Raw genomic sequence first — 19,099 nt, 5'->3', positions numbered from 1 at the left:
GAATCTTTCCCTTTACCTCACTCAACTCAAGATTCTACCTAACTACATAGAACGTATTTATTATCTCAAAGTCATATTAGTATAACTTTAATTTCACAATTTTCATGTTTGTCAATTAATTGCTAGACTTGCTGATTTCAGTTCCTTTCAGTGCCCTAACATGTTGTTCTACTAATAGCAGTAAATGCAGAAAATTTTATGAATATATTTTACAGTATTAGTTTATATTTAGTGTAACTTGAATCAATTTTTGCAACTACAAAAGCATTTACCATTCTGAATTTTATCATGCAACTTTCAGTTAAAAGCATGGGTAAATTTTATAGAACAAACTCCCCTACAAACAACTGATCTGAATTAAACTATATGATAATATTGGGTTGGCCAAAAAGTTCATCTGGGTTTTTCCATAATGTTACAGAAAAACCCAAGCGAACTTTATGGCCAACCCAATATTTAATATGGCTTATCCCAAAATAGCTAGTTACCAGCCCAATTTACTATGAAGTTATATATTTCCTAACTGTTATCCTGACAGTGTTTTAAGTCTCTACTTTTATCCTTTTATGTTCACAGAATGGTAGTTTAAAAGTCACATAAAAGGGGGACTGCTTCATTATCCGATATTAATCACTCAACTTTGCACATTCAAGTTATTACATCAGATATCTTTTTCTGATAATATTTCTCAAGATAAGAACAGAAATATAGACTTACCAGAGATTTATATTTCTTTTCAATAAGTCTTAGTACTGCAGTTCTGCTGTAATATGCATGCTAAAATTAGGAATAAAATGGTATTTAATATTCAAGCTATACCATTCAAAATCTATTTTTCCTGTAACATTTCTTTAACATAAATTACACAATAACTTAGTTTAAATTATTGTAATCAGGGTAAAACACGTTTTTCTAAGTACAATGGATTATGAGCATAGCAGTCATAAGAATGAAAATTATATTAAAAACTGGAGCATTTACTGACAGACCAATAGAAAACAATCTACCCCTCAGTTGTGTCCAGTTACCATGCTAAATTACTTTAAAACCAAAAAAACCGTGTCTGACTACCAGTGTATGACAGAGCCTAAAGTAAAGATTAAGAAGTGAGGGCGAGGGGGGTCGGGGGAGGAATCACAACTCTCACAATGAAGAGGGTACTGTACTGTTTACACATGCAGAAATCTGCCAAGGTTGAAATGCTCTGAAGGGACAGTATCTTAATCATTCTCTGCCAGTCATATTTTAAAAATGATTCGAAGTGCCAAAAAACTCTCTCCTTAGAACTAAACATGGATGAGATTAAAATATGATTTTTATGCATTGTACAAAGGGGAAAATTTACATGAATATTACTTATGTTCGATATCATTAGCCTTCAATGTAGTTTATTTTACTTTAAAAAATTAAATAATAGTCTGTAAAAATCTATCAAAATTCTGGGGAATAGAATTTAATTAAGTGGGGTTTGGGTTAATTGAGGGTTAATCAAAACCCTGTGTGTTTTAACCCTTGTAGCTTAAAATGTTTTAAAAAAACCATTAATCTTTTTTTCAGGTTTAGTAAGAGAAACATATTGACTTACAATTAAACTACTGATCATGTTCTAAAACGAAAGCCTCATAGTACATCCCTTAGACTGGAGTTGACACACCACAACCCTCAGGCCAAATTCAGCTGTCCCCTGATATGGTAAACAATGTTTTATTGTAACATAGTCACATCCATTCATTTATATATCACCTATGGATGCTTCTGGGCTACTGAGAACTGAGTAGTTGCAAAAGAAACAGGACAGCCCACAAAGCCAGAAATATTTACTGCCTGACCCTTTACGTAAAGTTTGACAACTTCTGCCTTAGATGAGTGGAGGAGAATGTGATAAATTTTAATAACACCAGAACACACTTGGGGAGCTGATTTAATAATTTTCCATTGGTTAGTTTTCCTGTAATGTGCATCATTCTCTTAAGAATCAAGTGCTGACAATAAAAATGTTAAGTAAAAAAAGTTAATTATAAACACTTAGAATATGATTTGTTAAAATTCACCTGTTTAGGTCTTTTTTAAAGCATACAACCACATAAAACAAAATCTTAATAGCTGTTATCCCTGTGTTATAGAATTAGAGAAATGTAATTTTATTTGTGCTTTTACATATTTTGTATATTGTCTACAATAGTGGTGTAATTTGATAATCAAAAAAAAGAAAAACGTCAAATGTCAGATGTGAGGAACAAAGGGTTCAGGTAAAATTAAGTTGAGCAAGCATTTATCAAACATATACTATATGTAGGCCAGGTAAGTGCTAAGCACCAAACAGAATTATGTTTTGGTTAACTGGGCATTATTATACAGTCTAGATAAACGGCAAAAAAAAAAAAAGCAAGCCATCAGCTAGATAATGTCCAAATCGTGCTCAGCAGTAAATGAACATGTTGCTGCTTTGCTTTGCATGGTTTGCATGGCAAGTCATGGTCCCATTCCCATCCTTCCCCACTGCAACAAATACAGGTTGAGAGGGACCAAGATGTGAGAACGCAGGCCAACACAGCTATGACTACTGCCAGACACAGATCACTCTTATTCAACAGCAGATGAGGGAGGCAACAGTGTAAGAATCTTTTAATATTAGTTTCAGTCCTAAGATAGTGATCAACTCCACAGGAAGTCACGAGCATTCAGGCATTAGACACATTTTACAAACTGCAATTTCATTAAGTGGCAAATGAAGAGATGTTTTCAGACCTCTAAGCCAGAGAAAAGTGAGCATTGAACCCTTATGTTCTACCACATCTGCTTAAAAATTTCGTAGCTTTTAAACTAAGACATGATTTTGGATAGGTCATCAGTTTAACAGATTCAAATGAATTACCATTAAAATCCTTTTCTGACTCTGTCACCTAATAGGTAAACCATCTTGAGCAAGTTACTTCTCTATCCCTCAGCTGCTGCATCTGTAAAATGGGATAATAATACCACCACCTATATCATAGATCGTTATAAGAATTAAGTGAGTTAACATGTGTAAAAGTGATAGAACTCTTGGCACACAGTAAACATTCAAACACCAGCTATTCTTTGACACAGTAGAGCAATACACAAAGAAAGGTAATAAAACATTCCGTATTTCCTTACCATCCACTTTTTGAACCACACAGCCTTGGTATCAACCAATGCAAGAAAGTATATTGGATCCAAAATCTTTTGTGAGACAAGATGGCTTTGATCATGTTTAACTGATAATAAAGACAAAGTACTCTCCACAATTTCTTCCATATACCTTAAAGTTTGGGAAAGAAGTTATTTTTAGAAAAAAACAAATGCTATATATATGTAATAGTGACATTTTATATTTATGGAATGATAAAGTAATAGGTAATCTTTAGAAACATCATTTTTTAATATTTCAGTAAATAGCAGGGGTGAAATTCACCCCCAGTTTTCTCTGCTCTAAAAACTTATGTTCTACTTCAACACCGGCTGTCCAAATTTAACTTTCCTTTTTAGACCCACAGTTACTCTTACAACCTTATTAAAAATCTTAGAACTAAAAAGGGAAAAGTTTAAAGAACATTCAAGGAACTTGACCAAAGTAGCGAAGACCAGTAATGAAACAGCCTGAAGCTACAACAGCCTCTTACCTTGTTGTGATAATTAAATGGTATAAAATGGTACTTGCATAGAGCCATTCACGTAGCTAAGTAAAAAAACATGAAAAGCTAAAAAATAAACTAGTAAGCCTTTCCCAACCACGTAAATCAGTTAAGACTGTCTCTACTCTCTTTGAAATGTATATGGACAGTAACACTCCTAATTTTACAGTGGCATAAACTAGGGGGCTTACTTTTCTGGGTGTCGAATCCAGAAAGATGGAGCCTCTTTCTGATATTCATTTAGAAGACGAACCTATAAAACAGTGCATAACCGTTCTCAAGAAGTTAGAATTCTTAAATATAGAATTAAACAGAAATAAAAGCATATTATAGAAAATGAATACCTTTTTAAGTAAGTGGATCACATTAGGATTAGTTATATCTATGCCAGTTGAAAGAGTAGGAATATGATTTTCTCTAGAAAGAAAGTATAACTCCAAATATTTAGCTAAAAAGAAAATATAAAAATAAGGTTGTAGTACCATTCATTCACAGTGCTTTCTGAAACAGTTAATTCCTATCCATTTTCTTAAGTACAAACTTATAAATTTTAAAAATTATATAATAAACATACCTAAGCTTTTATAAATTTCCTTGGTCATATGTAATGGTGAAAGTGTAAACGTCTGTGCATAGAATTTTAAAATCCGGTCCTATGGAAATGAAACAAGATTTGCATCCAATATTCTTTCATCATCTATTTTTGTAAGAATCGTTTTCTACATAGTAAAAAACTTAATAAACACAAGACCATTCAAAAATTTCAGTAGAAATGTAATTAAAACGGCGCATTCTTGTGTTGGTTGGCAAAACGTAAAGTCAACCAAAACTAAGAGTCAACCTAATACAGCAGTATATTGTTGTAAAATCTGGTAATAGCAGATACAGACATGGGGAGATGGGGTGAAGAAAGGAAACAATATAATTTGTTACAATATAATTTGTTACAATTTGACACAATGTAGAGGAGTCAAACAAAGAAACAGTAGGAGTACTAAATGTAAAACAAAACAAACAAAAACCCCACTCCTTTCCAAATCCACTATTTGTTTTTGTTTTAATTGCTCACATAGGAAGATTAATTAGATTGTTAGGACTTCAATAATTTTCCCTATTCCCAAGAAAAATATTATATTCCAAAATTTTACATTATTAAAACGTAAAGTAGAAACTACCACAGTGTAAATGAATTAAATGAGATAACAGATGTAGTCAGTACCTGACACTCGTAGGTACCTAGAAATGACAGCTTATCATTTTAATTATACCAACTTTGATGGGATTGAGCCTAACAGTGAAATTCAGTTTCCCATTAAAAAAATAAAATTCCCTCAAATGATCTACTCTGAAGAAAAAAAAAACCTTGACTATATCAAATATTAGATCAATACACTTACAAAAAATGGTTACCCAAGTGACTAAAAATATATTTCAATAACCCAAGAGGTTCGTACTGAACACAGGATATTAAATACTTTGGGAAGTTTTCATATTTGCAGCAATTGGTAAGTATTTGTCATACTTTTCGAACACTATAGGCTTCACTCAGTTACATGTAAGAGTCCTTTAGAGCAGCATTCCCCAACCTTTTTGGCACCAGGGACCAGTTTTGTGCAAGACAATTTTTCCACAGACAGGAGGGCGGGGATGCTTAAGGCCATAATGCGAGCCATGGGGAGCGGCAGATGAAGCTTAGCCGCTCACTGCTCACCTCCTGCTGTGCGGCCCAGTTCCTGGGGGTTGGGGACCCCTGCTTTAGAGTAGAAAATGAAGAAACAGAATCAAACTCAAGAATTTGGGTAAAGCATAAATTCTAGATGAAAAGAACACCATACCTTGTTTTCTATTCAAGTTGATTGGTTTTATTACCATTTCCCCTCTATGACAACGTCTTCCAATTTTATTGCCTTAAGTATCCACACTGACTCTTGCTGAATATAATGGACAAATCAGGCCACTTACATTGACCCAGTAGGATCTTTACCATATTTATAAAAGGAATAAAGGAAACCTATTAGACCACTATTATGTCTTTAAGAGGGAAATTTACAATTTCCTGTTAGAATGCCTTGAAATGTTAAAAGATAACCCTGAAATATCTTTCTCCTTTGAAGTTCCTGAATCCTTGAGTTTTTAGAGAAGTCTGCCTCACCCTCTGGGGTTAGTATGGTTGAACTGCATCCAGGTATTGGGTAATTAAACATCATTTCCCCCCTTATAAAAATAACAAACGACTTGTTTCTAAACCACTTCTGTTTACCAGTATATTTTCATTGATGGAAGAGTAATTTTAAGTAGTAAAAAGGTACTGAGTTTTATTTTTATTTGTATTAACTGTTTACTGTCTGTCTCCTCTTCTAAAGTTCTATGAAGGCAAAGGCTTCTGTCTTGCTCAGTGTTCCTAGCATCTGAACTAGAATGATGTACACTGTAGGTATTCAGTGCATATTTGTTGAAGAGCTGGAAAATTTTCTTTTTTACTAATACCTTTAAAAATTCTATATAAAAAAACCTTATCAATTTTTTTTTTTTTTTTTTTTTTTTTGTGGTACGCGGGCCTCTCACTGCCGTAGCCTCTCCCGCTGCAGAGCAGAGGCTCCAGAAGCGCAGGCTCAGCGGCCATGGCTCACGGGCCCAGCCGCTCCGCGCCACGCGGGATCCTCCCGGATCGGAGCACGAACCCGCGTCCCCTGCATCGGCAGGCGGACTCTCAACCACTGCGCCACCAGGGAAGCCCAAACCTTATCAATTTTAAAGCTAATGTTTTTCTTCACTGACACATCATTTATGAAGAAAAAGACACTTAAAAAAACCTAGTTTGGGGGACTTCCCTGGTCGTCCAGTGGTTAAGACTCTGTGCTCCCAATGCAGGGGGCCCAGGTTCGATCCCTGGTCTGCGAACTAAGTTCCCACATACCACATCTAAGCCCGCGTGCCGCACTAGAGAAGCCCATGCGCCACAACAAAGACCCAGTGCAGCCAAAATAAATACATATGTAAATACATAAAAAATCTAGTTTGTAGTTAAATGTGATGCTGGAATACAGTCAGGATTTTTTTTAATCCCATATAATTACTGCACTTTTTAATATAATCTTACTTTTCAACATAGTGTTTCTGAGAAGTCATATGTGAATCATTTTTTTTTTATATATAAAATAACTCTCTACTGACTAACTTTACAGTTTTGGGAATTTTCTACATTAGTTTTATAATTCATCTCAATTATCTTCTAAAGTGTTAGCTTTACAGTTTTCTAACTTTTCTTTTTAAGCAGTTAAGCAATCTCTAACACTTAACTGCACAGGGAAAATGCTTATTAATCCTTTAGAATAAATTGTAATCATTGTAAGTTCAAGTCTTCATATATCATGAATTCTTTCAAAAACACACTCTTTCTTTTAAAATATTTTTCTTAATTCAAAAACATTGACACAGATACTTGGATATCCCTTTACAAGATAAAACAAAATGCATAAGCTAACATAGCCTATTATTTGGCAATGAAGTATGACACTGACCAACCATACTTTGAATCTAATCATGACATAGTAAGTTAATTCCTTTAAAAAAAAAAAAATCTTGACAATTCAAAAGCTGGAGCTGAAATTATATTTGTGTTACTATTAAATATTTGAGCTACTATTAAAGAAAATTATATTCCATTTGCTCCTAGAATAGTAGGAAAAAAACAGGAATTCTTAACACTTCTGTAGGCATTTCCTTACACTAAATACAGGATCAGGATCTGAAAGATACACTGTCAGTTTCTCACAGAGAGTGGTCCAATTTTCACAGTTCAGTACGTCAGATGGAGGAGCTGAACATAACGTTTGCAAGGCTTCATATCTCACCTATAATTTTTTAAAAGAATTTTTATTAATACTCAGCCACCAAAATAATAGCAATTCTCCAAATATTTAACAAACATTGAAACGCAGAGTCTGGATAACTGCTCTGAAGAGCCAGTTGAAAATCAGAGGCCCTTTTATAAAACAATTCTTGATAACTCATTTTTTAAACTGTTAAGCAGAGAAACTAGTGTTTTAATTTTTGCTTTACATAAAATAACCTAACTATATTAGGAGATTCTAGGTCACACGTCTAAGGGGAAGAGGAGAAGGGATGGTAGCCAAATCTGAATCACCAGAATAAGGTATTCCAGTGTCTCCTCCATAGACTTTCCTCACTTGAACAGACCCCATAGGTGGTCCCACAGTTTGAGGACTCTAATTCTAAAACACTGCCCAGTTATGTCCCTGGTGAAGCATTCCCATTCTAGGATATATGAACAATTCTCACAAAGCAATTAATTTGAACTTCTTTTTGCCGCTACACCATATTTTCTGACCTTCTAACCACTGAGATAGGGAAAAAAAAGTGATTCAGCAATGTGATGCAAAATTGAATTTCTGAATTTTCACAGAAATCTTATTAAGCATTCTTCTCAAAATTCAATCAGAATTCACTCAGGACAGTATGACCCAAGGGACAGCAGTGGCAAATAGCTCTACTCCAATCGTAAGTGGAGTAAAGCTTCTCCCCCGCTCACTCTCCAACTAGTGAGTAATAACACACTGATTCCAACCTGTTCCTCAAAACTTGGTTGTTCCTCAGCTGAAATAACTGAAACCTAGTGAGGGGGTAAAAAAAAATGAAGAGTCAAAGAGCTAAGACCTTAGAACACCAAGCACTCTGAATGTGTCAAGGTGTCAGTTTTCAGGGTGTCAAGTTTTAGGTGAAACAAATAGAATATACATGTATTTAAAATGTCTATATATTCATATGAAAAACTCTTAAATACAATTTTATTTGGGATAGGCATTAGGGGGACTATGAAGAGAGTTTAAAAACATTAAGTAAATTTCTCCTTTTCAGTTAATTTTTAGGACAAAACTCCATTAACAATTTACTATTTGCAGAAGTAGAACAAAGGTTTCTGAACAAGTATAGATTTCCAAATAATCCACTTAAACTAAAGTCAATAATATTGTTATCATATAAAGTCAGGTCCCATTGCCAATCTGTTGAAACATTTACTAAAACCTAGAAAATAAATCAGAATGTGAAATGCTGAGAGGAAAAAAAAAAAATCAGTGGGAGTAAATCATAGCTATTCACTTAATTTAAAATGAAAAGTTGAAGAAAAACAACGTATTTCAAAAACGAGACCAAATGGCAAGATATAACAGATGTCTGAGGTACTTCAAAACTCCTATAATTTTCTATTTCAAGTGAAACAGAATGACTTTCAAATGAAATAAAACTTCATAAACAGTAATTTATACAATTATTACAATATAAAGAGGCTCAATTCAATAAAATTGCTTTTTAAAAATATTTTCTAATAAATGAACATGTGTCAAAGTTGCTCACGTTTTCCAGAAGTAGAAAGAGGATTAAATGAAGATTATTTTCTTCAAAGAAATCACTAAAATGTCACATACAAAGCAACAGTGAAGGAACAGTTTGGGAGAAACTGCTCATAAATTCATCCCTTGAAAATTGAAACTAGAAATAAAAATTTCCTCTTACAAACTGTGAGCACTCTCTAAGGAGAGCCTCTCTTACTCTGTGACTTTTCATTTCAAGACTAGAAAGTCTAGCAGGGATATCAGTCTAGAACTGCCATGATATTAAAGGACTATCTTCAAGAGAAATAATCCAGCTGCTACTAATTATAATCTATTTATATATATATATATACACATATACACATATACACACACACACACATATATATATATATATATGACTGAACTTAACAGTTTTCCTTTAAACTTACCTCTTTAGGTTGCCCAGGATCCAACTGGTCTAAAATTAACTGTAATTTTCCTTGACAAAATTTATAACTCTGTAACACAATTAACAGAACGTTAATTCCTTCATTCATTTAGTAGACTTTTAGAAGTATTGTTATAAATGATTTTTCATATAACTCCAAGCACAAAACAAATTCTGAAACAAGAGAAGGGGATGATCTATTTTGATTTAGCAGCAAACTTAGAATTTTTGTATCCCAAGGCATTTAAATGAGAACTTAATGTCCCAGTAGGACAGTAGGACATATACTTTCATGTATATGAGGTTATCATTTGCTGAGCAAATGCAACATATAGAATATGACTCAAAAGATATAAAGCTAAAAATGTTTTGTACCCAGGAATCTGAGATGTATGAAACAAAGGTAAAACAACATAAACAAATAAGAAGGCATTGATGGTACCCTAAGCATAGCTATGATGCTGCTTGAACTTTTCTGTTCCTTTTCTTCCCTGTGCTTCTCCTTAAACTTTCTCCATGTCTCCTCTTAGGTGAAGAATTCCTAAAGTAAAAACTTCTATCTAGAAAAAAGTTTATAGTAGACCATAAGCTGTTTTAGAAAAGGAATCTTCTTCTTGCCAAAGCAATTTAAATAATACCTTAAATAACCACCTAAAAATAAAACTGCCTTTATTATGTAACAAGCCTCGTACTACCTCAATTCACAATGACTCTGAAGTATGAGAAATATGAAAACCAAGTCACCCAGCAATCAGAACTCAGATTCCCATCTTCATTAGAGACCCTCTTCTCTTCACTGTCTATACTCTCTTGAGGTGTTCTCATCTAGTTCTTAAATACATCACAATGACTAAAATTTATCAGTCACTTCATCTCCAAGGTAACATATATAATTATCCTTTCAACACTTCCGCTGGATGTTTAATAAGCACCTCAAACTTAACATATCCAAAATAAAATTCTTGATTTTTTTATTCCAAACCTGCTCCTCCCTCAAACTTCCCCATCTTGGTAAATAGTTCTACCATCCATCCATATTTTGTCTTAAGTCAAAAATAGGAGTCAATCTTGACTCCTTGCTTCCTCTCATTTCCTACATCCAATGCCACGACAACTCCCAAGTTTCACATATCATAACTCTAACTACCCATTGCCACTTCACTGCTAAAACCTTAGTTGACACCATCATCGACTCTAGACTACTTAAATTCATCCTAACTGGTCTCCCTGCTTCTGCTCTTAAACTCATCCTACTCTACCCCATCATCCATTCTCTAGCAATAGACAAAGCTTCTCAAAATTATAGATCAAGTCTCTTTATCTTCCTTACTTCAACCCCACAAAAAGACTTCCCGCTTTACTCAGAATAAAATATAAAAGTTTGACTTACACGATCTGGCCCCTGCCTACCTTTCTCTCATACCACTCTGCCCTCTGCCATGTAGGTTTCAGTCATGCTGGCCTTTTTTCCCCCATCCCTGGAAGATGCCATGCCCACTCTAGTCTAAGAACCTCTGCCATTGCCACTCCTGCTGCCTGGCAATGCTATTCTTCTAGAGCTTTGCATGGCTGCCTTCCAATCACTTAGTCTTTTTGATCTTTTTGGTCTTTTTCACTATAGTATCCTCAATACCTGAAACAGTGCTGGATACAGAGTCGGCACTCAATATACATTTGTTAAACTCAAGAATGATTCCATAGCCAGTCTTCCTACCATGTTACATTGTCTCTAACAATACAGGGTACATATTGCTTGATAACAAACCCAAAACAGCCTGATATTTCAGATCCTTCAACGTAAGTTTTCTTAAAAAGCCTTAAAGTGTCCTCGGTTTTACTCTTTTCTAAAGGTATATAGTTCATATACCCAGAGAAAACCATCATTCAAAAAGACACATGCACCCCAGTGTTCACTGCAGCACTATTTACAATAGCCAGGTCATGGAAGCAACCTAAATGCCCATTGACAGATGAACAGATACAGATGATGTGGTACATTTATACAATGGAATATTTCTCAGCATAAAAAGGAAGGAAACTGGGTCATTTGTAGAGATGTCGATGGACCTAGAGACTGTCATACAGAGTGAAGTCAGAAAGAGAAAAACAAATATCATATTAACGCATATATGTGGAATCTAGAAAAATGGTATAGATGAACCAGTTTGCAAGGCAGAAATAGAGACACAGATGTAGAGAACAAACGCATGGACACCAAGCGGGGAAAGCGGGGGTCGGGGGGGGGAGGTGGTGGGATGAATTGAGAGATTGGGACTGACATACATACACTAACATGCATAAAATAGAACCTGCTGTATTAAAAAAAATTAAATTAAAAAATAAAGTATATAGTTCAACTGCTGAAGTCTGTATATACTACTTTTTAAAATTAGAAGTACTGTATATTAAATAATAGAGCTTTAATTTTGAGTTTTCATTATACAACAATTAAAATACTAAAATGTATGAGTGGTAACTACTAAATAAAATGTAAGTATATATAAGTGCAGCTTGTCTTGTCTAATGGGAAGAAAGTATACACAACACAGGATATCTTACATAGTATACATATACAAACATTAAGATATATGTTGTGTGTATATAGATATAAGTATATATGTCCATATGTGTATATAGTATGTATATAAGTATATAAAGTACATATACACACTCATTCTACTGCTAATTACACAAGCTCTTTTCTTTAGCCTGGCCCTTTTGCCTCTTCTAAAATTGATTTCTTCTCGTCCTCCCACTTCCACTATCATGACTTTTATCAGATTATCATCGATGTCTAAAATGTCCTGCCATCCAACTCATTAGCAAATAAGAATATCAAGGACATGAGTTTTAATCAGACAGAAGATTAAGCCAGGTTTTAAAATTCTAACTAGCTATGTGTCCCTGGAATCTTTAACCCCATCCGCAGTTTTCACATCCACCTCCTAGCATCACTGTAAGAATTAAACGAGAACAAATGTAGTCTTTTTGCTTTATCATTATTAAATTTTAAAATTTGAAGTAAATCTCAAATTTACTTCAACCAGGAAATTTTCTATCTGAAAATAGAAAACTGAGTCCCCCCTACCTACTGCCTATTCAAGATCTATAAATATAATTCATTGATTTCAGATTTCCATTCAGCTTCTTTTCTAAAAGAGAAGTCACGTTCTACAACAGCCCTGGTAAATGCAGGGTCAGATACTGTTTGAACATTTGCAACTACAGGAGTTCATATTTGCTGAAACAACCAATATTATGTCAAGTAGCAGTCAAAAAAGATAATACTTAGATCTTAAAATTCATTTGCTTAAATGCTCCCCCTAACAAAGACTTTTTTTTTATCTCTTTATGATCAATACCTCAGGCAAGCAACCCTTACTTTGAAAATGTCTTTGCTTTTCACTTCACAAAAATGATCGCAACTAATCAGCATGATGATCCCTCAACTTCCCTCCTCTTACTCTCAACATTATTCTGTGGTGAACAGTTAACCACCAAATCCAAAGATCTTTTCTTAGTCCTTATCTTATTTGACTTCCCTCTAGCCTTCATCCCCCCTTAACCTCCTACCCAGTGCAATATGGTTTGGTACCCTGTCTAACCCATTCTTCCATTTCTGTCTGCCCTCTGAAATGCATTTCCTAAGATCTTGCTTACTTAGGTGGCTTAAGTAGCAACATCTCTGCACAAATGACTCACGTTGTTATCCCCAACATTTCTACCAAATGAATCCTGCATGTTCAACTACCTGCTACACCACTGGGATACCTTACTGGTGTCTCAAATTCAATATGTATACCCAACAACAACAACAAAAAAGAATAAAAGAAGAACCCACCACATTCTTCTCCACATCTAATTCCTCCCTAATTCCAGACTTGGTTCATAACATCATAGTCTCCCAGCTACTTTGGCTTAAAAAAAACATAACTAGACCTTTAACTTCTACTTCCACTTTGCACTACTCCCTCCAAAACATATCAAAAATCAAGCTTAATGATCCTACTTCTGCAATAATTTCACATCAGTCTCTATTCCTACAAAGCCTCCTCAGTTCAGGTCCTCATTACTTTTTACTTAACTACCATGATAGCCTTCTAACTTATCTCCCTACCTCCACTTTCTCCCCTTCCCATGCCCTTCTGTATACAACTGTTAGGTAAGTCTGACACACATTTTCCTGTTAAGAAACCTAAAATGATTTCTCTCAAATTACAAAACAATTAAATTTAGCTTTTGAATGCATCCATTTATTCCTCAAATATTTATTCGGCATCTACTATGTGTCAGACACCTACTATGTTACCAGGCACTATGATTTTATAGCTAGAAACAATAAATAATGATTAAGATATAATCCTTACCCTTACTCCATAAACTGCCCTTAATCTAACCTTCCAATTTACTCCTTGCAAACTCTGTCCTAACCCTTCACATAAACTACTCAGAGCTTCCCAGGTATGCCACATTCTTTGTTGATGCAGAAATTTTGAACTTTCCCTTGTCTGAAATACTTTCCTCTATAGCTCTTGGATATTCTTGGTTATAAGGGCTGGTCTTTGAATTCCCATGACACATTACTTCTACTTGCAACTTGGTTATTTATGTACATATCCTATCTCTTTACTCTCAAGTAAGCTCCTTGAAAAAATAATGTATATCTGATTCATCTTTGCAATTTTATAGTGCCTGGCACAAGATACTGTACACAGCATATGTCCAATACATATCTGTTGGTTGACTATGTATCCAAACAGTTGAAGTCCCTTAATTCTACCATGTTTGCCTTTCCTCTCAGGTAATAATGCATATTAGAAAAGCATAGCCTTTAGTAGTTATCTGATTGGAGTAGACTCATTAATATGCTTAGTACCCTATAAGATTCCTTTGTCTTCTTAAACATAGTACAAATTACTCTTAAAATGTTACTTAAGCAATGAAATACATACTACACTAGAAATGAGAATAAGTCTAATACCTACCTTAAAGGTTACCTATATAGGTTTTTAACATTTCTGTGTGTTATTGTGTATCACTGGATGGACAAATTTCCATTGCAACTAACTATAATAATTTATTGATACTTAACTGGAACATGTAGATAACGTGTTCCATTGACTACAACAGAGTTAGAAATATTTAGAACAGCTGAAATTGTTAGATTAAAAATTCCTAAGGGGAGCAGTGTCTGCCAACTTGATTGGTAAAGCAACGCAAAAGAGACCTGTTGCTGATATCAATACAGGTAGATAATTCCAAAAGGAAAACATTTTTAGACATATTTACATGTGTGAGAGTATAAACCAAGCAAATAATTTCTGAGCAAATGCTACAGGGAAAAGAGCAAGAAGTAGAATAGGTTGATAATCTAAGATGGATTTTGGTCCTACTGTATGATCATAAGGATCCTAATTAAAGGTCTTCAGATGCTAAAATAAGATTTGTATACATTTCTGTAAAATTCAGTATACCTAAAGATAGTGAACATAAGATGCATTCTGTAACTTTTGTTGTTTTAAAGAGATATATTCACTTTATTACAACATATATTGGAGAATATTCACATTAGTCAATAACTACACTTTAAGTTCAAAAATCATACCACCCTCAAATTACTCTAGAAATCTCTATTTTAAATATTTGGTTTGTAAACTATATAAACCATTGAAATACAGCTAGTCAAAGAAAGACAACTATTACTGTTGTTCAAAGAGCTATGGGAAATATAAAAATATTAAACCTAATGATTCTTTAGGCTTTAGTATGTGTAACTGTACAATGATTTCTTTCCTGTTCTTACAAAAGAAAAAGAACCACCACCCAGTGATGATGACAATGATAACAGCAAACATTTATATAAGAGCTTAATATGAGCCAAGTACTGTTCAAAATGCTTTACATATATTAAATCTGCAAGGCAACATTATAAGAGTAAATACTATTACTATCTCCTCTATAACAGTTAAGAAAATTGAGGCACTGAAAGAGGTTAAGAAGACAAAGCCCACAGCTCATCAATGGCACAGCCAGAGTTTGACTTGTTTCCAAGATTCAGAATGAGTTAGCTTCATGCAGAATAGTTTTTTTTAATTGTAGTGCATCTAAAACTTCTTAAAATTATGAGCCCGGGTTTCCCTGGTGGCGCAGTGGTTGAGAGTCCGCCTGCTGATGCAGGGGACACGGGTTCGTGCCCCGGTCCGGGAAGATCCCACATGCCGCGGAGCTGCTGGGCCCGTGAGCCATGGCCGCTGAGCCTGCGTGTCCGGAGCCTGTGCTCCGCAACGGGAGAGGCCACAACAGTGAGAGCCCCACGTACCGCAAAAAAAAAAAAAAAAAAAAAATTATGAGCCCACTCTTCATTAAGCCTTAAATACAGAACAAAGTTATTAATTCAAAACAAAAATAAGGTTTTAAAAATATTTTCAAATGATAAAGTTCTTAATTTCCTAGATGTTTAAGTAATGTTTTAACAAAAAAAGAACTTCTGCACTTTTCTTTAAAAGTGCTACCATTGAGAAATAATAACAAAAATCTATTAATATTTAAAAGTATAAAGAAACTTAGGTATTCATAAAGATATTAGCATTGTTAATCAGAGAAATTAGTTTTTCTGGTGTCAAATTGTCTCAAGACATTACTATTAAACAAGCAAGCAAAGAAAGCTCACACCTGCACCTACCCAGTTCTTCTCCCAAACCAGCCCCCTGCCTCAAGCTTAACTCTAGGCAGCTGCATTATCAATATCACCGTGTTTTTTCCCCTACTCTCAGCTGCCTTTCCCTTTCCCTTCTACATTTTTAGGATTTTAGGTTCCTATCTTTTTCTGTTTATAAGACAAATAATAATAATAAAAGTCTTATCAATTAAGGGTAGCTCGAGATGTTCTGAATAGTAGTTTGGGCTGTGGCTATCCTACTGTTCTGGCCGATGTTGCTGAACAAGAGATGAGAATCTTGTAATTCCTCAGCAGTAGTATGACATCCTCAAAAGCAGAATTCCTCACCAAAAAGAGCACTGTAAAAACTTTAAAGATTTTAGGAGAGGCCAGAAAAGGGGTTGAACTCAAGATATTCTAAGATTTGAGAAGTTAGGGTAAAATGTAAATTAGAGTGGTTGATAGCACAGCACATACTCAGAGACAGGGGAAAGGCCTCAAACTCAATAAAAGGAAAAAGCTACTCAAGAAAAGTCTTACTGGAAGAATTCAAAACCTAGCAACAAGATGGAATTCAAAGTGTTCCCAGGAGGCAGTTCAAACACAAAGCTTCTTTTCCAGGAAGTAAATAACAGAAAAAGATCCTGGCCTTCAGGTGAACAAGTAGCAACAATGGCAAGATATTAGTTTCCTCACTGCTACTGTAACAAGTTACCATAAACTTAGGGACTTAAAGAAACACAAATTTATTATCTTACAGTTCTAGAGGTTAGAATACATTGGCAGCCACTCTGACATCTACTTCAGCCTGCACAGCACCTTCTCTGCCTCTGACCCTCCTGAGTCTCTCTTATAAGGACGCTTGTGATTACATTAGGCTCACCTGGATAATCCAGAATAATCTCCCCATCTGAAGATCCTTAAATTAATCACACTAACAAAGTCCCTTGGCCCATGTACGGTAACAGGTTCATAGGTTCTGGGTATTAAGACATGGATGTCTGTGAAAGGGCTGTTATTCTGCCTGCCATAGGTACCAAAGGATGGGCTTCATGGGGAGGTTACCATGAAAGTAAAGAAACAATAAATTCCTTAAATAGGTTCACATCATTAAAGAACAGCTGGTGACTGTTATCCTAAACTCACCTTCTCCATACAAAGGGTACATCTTGGGGTTCCCTCAGAACGTAGTAAAATATCGATAGTTTGCACACTACAAAAAAGCATAATGTAATGCCTGTGCCATATTACAACTGAATACTGTCGGGGAAGAGAAAGAAAAGCTGCAAGACGAAAGGATATTAATTTTGAAAGCTTAATTAGAGGTAATCCTCTAATCTTCCAGCAGTAGAAAATGACCCATAGAAGCTCAGTTAGAAACCATACAGGACTAGAGCTGGGAAATTTTCTATTTGAGTATGTCTCTCAATGGTATCCATTTCAGCATATCCTTCAAGAAATAGCAACAATAATAAAAGCTAACACGTACAGAGCAGCAGCAATTATTAAATCAGTTAATCTTCTCAACAGCAGGATGAGGTAAGTGGTATTATCATTCCCATTTTAAAATGAAAAACACTACGTCAGGGAAGTTAAGACACTTGTCTAAGGTCACACAGCTAGTAAGTGGTAGAACAAAGATTCGAACCCAAGAAGTCTCCAGGTAGTGCAGCACAGAACAAAGAGAACAGACTATCAAGGGTAAGAGACCAGGCTTAAATTCACAGTGGAAGCCTAAGGAGCAACACAAGTTTTACCTATTATCATAAGCCTCTCTTTTTCCTGTAAAGTAGGCTGGTAACACCTATAGTGAATATAAAGCCAAGCAAAGGGACCAACATATGGCAGCAATCTCAATAACAGATATCTAATATTATTATTTTTATCTTTCTAGCATTATTTTGCAGACTTTTTCCAGGTTTAATCACAGTGCCAAATGCTTTCAGTGAATGCTCTGCTCACAACTATAGTAAAAACCAGCCAACTTTATTCTTTAATATGCTCAAACTTACACAAACAGTCTCCAAGGCAGTAATGTCCAAAGTTTTTCAATACTGGGTCAGAAATCCATATACAATCAGGACGCAATGTTTAAAATAGCAATGAAATAAAGCCTACTCTATTCACAAAATACAAGTGTTCTAATATCAAAACAGCAGCATCAAAATTGTTTACTGAATGCTATTCATAGAACAATTCAGTTTTTTTAAAGCCCGATGCAAGTAACATCAATTTTGAAGGCATCAATAATAACATCAATATTTAATGGAATGAATGATATATTTTCAGGGATCCTTTCAATTCTGAACCTATTAATTCAGCCTCTCTTCGGTCAGTTACATGCAAGGGAGTCTTTTTTCACTAAACAAAAGCATACGCAAACATCTTAGAGTCTGGCCACACTGAAAGAGCTTTCAGGACAGTTCTGGCATTCATCTGCTTTTTTCCAAAGGCCCAGGGATCCCACACCTTGTTGGTGGGCATACTTCACTTTCAATTCAATTAGTCGCTTCTGACACAAAGTCATATTCATAAGGCAGGCACTTGAAAATGCAGATATACCCTGTGGACATTCCAAAGGAAGCCATATAAACTCAGAGCATGATCCTTCTCGAGAATCAAAACAAAATAAAAAACAAGAATATCTTCTGAAAGTATGACTCCATCTCTACCAATGCTGTGAATTTCTTCAAAATTCTATGATTCTATGACTGGAAATAAGTTGGTGCTTACCTAGCACCTCTTAACTGCCAGCTACTCAATCAATCCTATTGAGATCTGAATACTTGTACTTCTTAGAACAAATTAACAGTGCTCCACTTCTTTTCTCTTGTGGTTCGATTTCAGTGTATACACATGGTTCATCAAATAACTAAGAAAGTATAATCTTATGATCCCTCAGAGTCCTAAAGTTGGGTTTTCTGTGCCTTTCATTTCCAGAAAGTCCTTGATCTGAAGAAGCAGTTCAGTAAACCTACTGAATAAGCCATCTGATTGTATT

General features: G+C 34.9%; 1 protein-coding gene across 6 annotated transcripts in view; it reads right to left on the bottom strand.

Moving 5' to 3' along the window:
• TBC1D32 (TBC1 domain family member 32) overlaps window positions 1-19,099 on the bottom strand; it is a 188,875-nt gene that overhangs the window by 151,406 nt on the left and 18,370 nt on the right. For 5 of the 6 annotated variants that reach the window (XM_067702240.1, XM_067702242.1, XM_067702243.1 and 2 more), the window contains 7 exons: window positions 9,442-9,510; window positions 7,385-7,510; window positions 4,231-4,309; window positions 4,001-4,104; window positions 3,848-3,909; window positions 3,139-3,283; window positions 718-777 (listed from right to left, as the gene is read on the bottom strand). In XM_067702240.1, the coding sequence (XP_067558341.1) occupies window positions 718-777; window positions 3,139-3,283; window positions 3,848-3,909; window positions 4,001-4,104; window positions 4,231-4,309; window positions 7,385-7,510; window positions 9,442-9,510 (645 nt within the window). The remainder of the gene's footprint in view (window positions 1-717; window positions 778-3,138; window positions 3,284-3,847; window positions 3,910-4,000; window positions 4,105-4,230; window positions 4,310-7,384; window positions 7,511-9,441; window positions 9,511-19,099) is intronic. The other variant, XM_067702241.1, reaches the window with a different exon arrangement.

This window comes from Pseudorca crassidens, chromosome 13 (genome assembly GCF_039906515.1).
Source record: "Pseudorca crassidens isolate mPseCra1 chromosome 13, mPseCra1.hap1, whole genome shotgun sequence".
Classification (NCBI taxonomy): domain Eukaryota; kingdom Metazoa; phylum Chordata; class Mammalia; order Artiodactyla; family Delphinidae; genus Pseudorca; species Pseudorca crassidens.
The sequence above is the reverse complement of the archived record's forward strand: the minus strand, read 5'-3'. Positions and strand labels throughout refer to the sequence as shown.